Here is a 6,000-nt window from a genome sequence, read left to right on the forward strand (position 1 = left end):
AGGTATTTTGGTGTATTGGACAGTTAATTTATTCATTTTTCTATTGAAAGAACTGAAATATCCTTCATTTAAATCATTTTAGCCAATTTGTAGATAATTGGTATTATCACTTAATCTTATTTTAGTACATTCTTAATGAGCACAATTTAGTTTATTATTTAAATCTTTAATAAACAAAAAAATATTGAATTCCATGCAAATAAATATTAATTTTATGCATCGACCATCCCAGAGCAGCTGACTTAAAAAGTAAAATTAACTAAACAAAGTGCTTAGTTTTTAAATATTTCTTCTAGCGATTTCCTTACATACTTTCTGAAGTATTACTTCCCATTCATAATGAATTACTGAAGAACTCTGATGAAAATAATCAAAAAGAAGGTTAGTTGTGTTGGTGTTGCTTGGTGGTTGATTTCTGGCTTCCCTCCCTTCGTCCTGTGTACTGTTCCTCCCACGCATTGCTTATTTATTTTATAAATTTTGTTATTATTTTGTTAATGTGATTCAAATATTGTTTTGAAATTAATGGGATTTTGTCAATTCTTCTGTAATTTCACTGATTAGAATATCTTTAGTTAAATAATATTTGTTAGAAGATTATGTGACAAATGCAAAATTTAGTTGATAACACGCTTAATGAATTTTAGTAACTATTTTATGTATTTAAGGTAACAATATGTTTGAAAAAATATGAGCAACTTTAACTAACTTAAGTTGTCTTTTTTTTTTTTTATAGAGTAAAATTTTGATTAGTTTGTATTTTAATCTCTTTCACCTGAATATTTCTGTCAATCTAAGTAATTCCAAAGTGTGTTAGCTATATTTCTTAACTTTCCACACAGTTTTTTTACTTTTTTCAATTTCAAAAATATGGTGTTATATGTTATACCTTAAGCTTTCAAAATAAAAAATTCTCTTTGTGCTAAATGACCTAATAGAATTGTTTATTTTATATAAGAAACAGACAAATATTTCGTTAATGGAGCTGTTAGCTCCTTCCAATTTGCGGAGGAAAGGAAAAATTATAATTTTTGTTTAATCTATTCTTTGCATTGTTACTAGTCTAGTGTAGCTTAGTTTAACTATCATTGGCTTTACTTCTGTTACAGGGTTCCCACGGTCCTTGAGAGTCCTTGAAAGTCCTTGAATTTTTTTTTGCTAAATTTAGGTCCTTGAAAGTGCTTGAAAAACGTCTTAGGTCCTTGAAAAACTTGATAGGTCCTTGAATTTGTCTAATACTGCCGGTGGCACTTTTCATAAAACACCCGCAGATCTTTCTGTTTTGTTCCTGAGCTCTCTCACGTGGTTTTTAACACCACCGTTTCTAACCGGGCCTAGCGTCTTGGTGTCTGCCAAGCGCGTGGAGCACAGCAGACAATCAATGCGTTCGGGCGAGACTTCACTTCATCTTCTGTCGCATATGCTTAGATCTTCTTTTTTCTTATCGAAACTGGAATACTCTCGAATTTCGTAACAATATGTACCCTGTAGTTTTCAATAAATTTGCCGTTTTACCATCTGCACTTGTCCTTACGTTTGCGTCATTTCAAAACTTTACTGTAAAGCGTATTCGCAAAGGCACGGCTTCGTATTTGTGTTATGTAGTTTAGACTAGTTATGCCTGGGAAGTGCTATTTTAATCCCCAATGGATGGATAATCAAGCTTATAAAGAATGGATTTTATCGATGCCCGAAAAGAAGTTCAGAGCCAAGTGCCGATTATGCATGAAGGAGATCGATATCGCGAAAATGGAAGAATCTGCTCTGAAATCACACATCAAAGAAAGGTAAAACAAAAAAGCAGTCTCATGCCCTGAGTTCTCTTTTTCCAAAGACATCAACATCTAATTCATCTGGTGTAAATACTCCTGCAACATTGTGTGCTCCATGTGAAACAGAAACTTTAGTGGCCGAGGTAACATTGTCTTCTTATCTGGTCAAAAGGAATGTGCTTGATGCTGAAATTCTCTGGAGTCTGAAGTGCATCACTAGTAATTATTCATGTAACTCCTGTGAAGGGATTAGTAAATTGTTCTCCAAAATGTTTGCTGATAGCTGTATAGTGAGACAATTTTTTTGTAGTGCCACAAAGTGAGCCTATTTAAGCTCCTTTGGATTGGCACTATACTTCAAAGGGATTCTTATAAATGAGCTGAAGAATGTTGATTGCTACACTGTACTCTTTGACGAGACGTTAAATCAGTCTCTACAATCTAAGCAGATGGACATTATGGTAAGGAATTGATAATAAAGTTTGCACTAAGTATCTTACCTCCCAATTTATGATTCATGGAACTGCATAAAATATTTTGTCCTCTTTTTACAAATGCATGGATGATGGTTAAAAGCTCTCTAAAATACTTCAATTATCCATGGATGGACCCTATGTCAATTGGAAATTCTATTAGAAGCTTCAGTGTGAATTAAAAGAGAAATATTCCCACCAGGTCATATTCATTGGCAGTTGTGGATTACACATAACGAATAATGCTTTTAAACATGGTGAAAATGGGATATGTTCCTTCTAATTTTTATTTTCAGAAAGAATTGTTGCTGCATAACATTTAGAGAAGGTTGTGTAAATTATGGATGAATGATTTCAGAAACGATGTTTAATAGAGGAGAGGAGGGGATTATGGAATAGTCATGGAATATGGAATGCCTAAGATTTAGCTCTGTCTTTCATGCAGCCTTCACATGGAAATACACAGGATTAAAGGATTTCACCATTAACACCTCATTACCATTAGTTATAGATTGTGCTGAAAATGATTTTGTGAATTAATATGCAAAACCAGTAGGGTTGTTTTTAAAAAAATATAAATTTTAGTCCATAACACATATACTCTCTTCTCTCTATATAGGCAAAGCATTTAGGTATTATATTTGAAATTAATTATTGCCACAACAAGCATTGTTGCTTCTAGTAAAATAGAAGAGAATAATTTTTAAAATTGGTCTTAGATTAAGGTCCTTGAAAATTTTGTTGAGGTCCTTGAAAAGTCCTGGAAAGTCCTTGAATTTCAATCTCATCATAGAGTGGGAACCCTGTGTTAAAAGATAAGTTTTTTATGTGTAAGATAAATATCGGAATACAGTGTAAAAAGTTTTATAAAACTTGCTAAGGTATTAAAAGCCAATTTTGAAAGCAAAAGAAGAAAAAAATTAAACCAACTAATGATTTAGAATTAAATATTGCTATAGCAAAAATGGTTTATTAGAGGAGATAAGGAGTTTTGCTATTTGGAACAATCATGCAACTGTTTTTTTTTGTTGTGGTAGGCCATTAAAGCAACGATTCCGATTTTTCTTGTGTTCCAGTGGCGCCATCTATGGGCAAGAATTTGACTTCTGTGAACCCCATACGTCACACCTGTTTATAGGATAAACCCATTCAAATGTCTATTTATTCTTCCACAGATCGTAATTTTGACTTGAACCAGAGAACGATCTATCTCCAATTTAGTTCCCTCAGAAGTATAATTTGTTTTGGAAACATGGAGGACTTCGTGGCCCTTCAGATTAAACGTGCACCTGTCACCATTTACTACACGAGGAGTCTTTGACTGGCTGGATTCGAACTCCCGTTCTCATGAACGTGAGTCCAGTGCCCTGCCAACCAGGCTATCCTAGCCCTGCAACTGTATTTAAAAAAAAATCTTTTTATCTCTTTTGATCATAGGATATTTATTAAATGGTTAGGTTAAAAAATAACGCTGTCTCCCAATTCTGTTTATTCTGGTTGTCTGAAGTAGGTCTGGTCCTAATTACTTTGGATAATCAAGGACCAACTGTTTTTATAACTAATCTAGCATATGCAGGACATCAGTTATATTTAAATATAGTGTTTTAAATCTAATTAATCATTATATATTTTTGTTTTTTAAATATGCATTTCAAATGTTGCTACATTATCTTAATTTTATATTTTTGTGTATATACATTTCAGGAGCTTGCCCCATCCTCCCTTAATCCTTCTCCTGTAGTTGGAAAGAAAAGAAAAAGCAACTCTGTTGGTTTCTCCTTTGGAAAATAGAGAAGGATTTCTGTGTTTCCTCCAACCTACACCCCATTCCAAACCAACAAAATTTAAAAATCTTAGAGATAAAATCAATAATAATTGAACCTAAATATTATAAATAACAATTTACCAAAGATAATTCAAGTAAAATTTCAAAGCTAATTTTTTTTCATTAATTGTTTCAATAGCAAACTTAAAGTAAAATCTTTATTGGAAGGTTTTAGTTTAAATTCTTTTAACTTAAATTAAAAATTTTTTTTTTAATTTTCATTTGCAACATTTCATTGAAAAGACATGTGGTGTTTTAAAAATTTCAGCTATTGAGAAAGTGATCTGTGTAAAAAATGTGAATAAATAAAATATACAGAAAAGTAAAATGAGTTTCCAAAGTAAATTAAATATATGTGTCAAATGTAAATATTACTTTGCAGAAGCATATGGTGCTGTAAGAATATCAAATCTCTGTGAAAATCATATAATGTAAAAAATGCAAATAAATAAAATACTTAAAAAAGCTTAGCAATTTTACTAAGCCGATCTAATAGTAAAGTAAAATTCTTCATTCTAAGGCTATTAGTTTAAATTCTTTTACTTAAATAAAAGATATGCTTCTTTATTGAAATTGAGACAAAAAGTACTTGAAAAACATTTATTGCACTAAAAATTTCAGTTATACATGATTATTGTAAAATAATAGTGTTAATGAGTTTGTGTAAAACAATGCATCAAAAAGAGAAGCCAAATAATAATAAAAAGATAGAAAAATGCCCACTGAAAAAGTTGCTATTAATAAGCTTTGAAGTGTTAGTTATGCTCATAGAAGCATGTATGTTAAGAACTTCAGCCAAATTATTATTTTCAGCAATTTTGTCTTATACGTTATTTAAACATTCCAAAAAATGTGTGCTCAATTCATTTATATAAACATCTTACTACTAAATATTATTTTTCTGGAATATATTTGTAACTATTTTGTATTCAATTTTTACACTTGAGTTCTTCAAATAATCATTATACGTATATATGCATAGACTAATATTACTTTTAAGCACTTATTTTATTTTGTGTGTGTTTTAATTAATCTTTCAGGTTATTCCTAATCTTTGTAAATATTTATGATTTATAATTTGTTTTAGTTGAGTAAATGCTTGTGAAGATGCAAAGTAAGAATTGCAAAGCATTGTTTTACTTTGTTTTTAATGCACTCAATTGCTTTCCAAAAACTATAAAGTATTTTTTAAATATATCTTTTTATGTCAGCATTTTAAAGTATTTTTATAAATCTTAAAATTAAAAAAATATATATATTTTGTATTTAAGTGTATATACTTATAATTTATTAAAGTTTTTGAAACGTTCTTTGCTTTTTTCTTATTTTGGCTAGATGATTGCCGTATAGTTTTTATGTATGGTCTCTGACTATTTTGATTAAATGAATTCAAATTCTTTTTAAATATTTACCTAATTTAAAGTTATTTCAGCAGATAGAAGTAAATATAAAACTAATTAATTATGTGTTTCATTTATTTAAAAAAAAATTCTCTATTTTCATTAAACTTATCTTGTTTATGAAATAATAACTTTGTTTCTCAATCTTATGTGCAAATTATCATTTCATTATAATACGAAAATTGTATATATATATATATATATATATATATATATATATATATATATATATATATATATATATATATATATATATATTCTTTTTTTATATATATATATATATAAAATATATATATATATATATATATATTCTTTTATATATTCTTTTTATATTATAAAAAAAGAATATATATATATATATTCTTTTTTTTTAATTTTACAACCTAATTACTCTTGTTACCTTACTCTTGTTACTAATTACTCTTGTTTTGGAATTTCAGAATAAGACTAAAGGTTAAAGGATTGAATTAGCATTAAAAATTCTACTTCATTTGGACAGTGTGAAAACAATTAAATTAAAAAAAAAAAGT

The 6,000-nt window shown here is 28.9% G+C and overlaps 1 protein-coding gene across 4 annotated transcripts in view; it reads left to right on the plus strand.

Moving 5' to 3' along the window:
* Nucleotides 1-5,379, plus strand: part of LOC107439883 (protein ECT2) — a 34,610-nt gene extending 29,231 nt beyond the window's left edge. For 2 of the 4 annotated variants that reach the window (XM_087157673.1, XM_016052622.5), the window contains exon 23: nt 3,950-5,379. In XM_087157673.1, the coding sequence (XP_087013799.1) occupies nt 3,950-4,036 (87 nt within the window). In that variant the 3' untranslated portion in view covers nt 4,037-5,379. Of the gene's footprint in view, nt 1-296; nt 439-3,949 lie in introns of those variants that run through there. The other 2 variants (XM_071177791.2, XM_043041172.3) reach the window with 2 other exon arrangements.
* The last annotated feature ends 621 nt before the right edge of the window (nt 5,380-6,000 follow it).

The sequence above is a fragment of the Parasteatoda tepidariorum genome, chromosome 2 (genome assembly GCF_982258835.1).
Source record: "Parasteatoda tepidariorum strain Cologne lab strain chromosome 2, Ptep-v5.0, whole genome shotgun sequence".
NCBI lineage: Eukaryota > Metazoa > Arthropoda > Arachnida > Araneae > Theridiidae > Parasteatoda > Parasteatoda tepidariorum.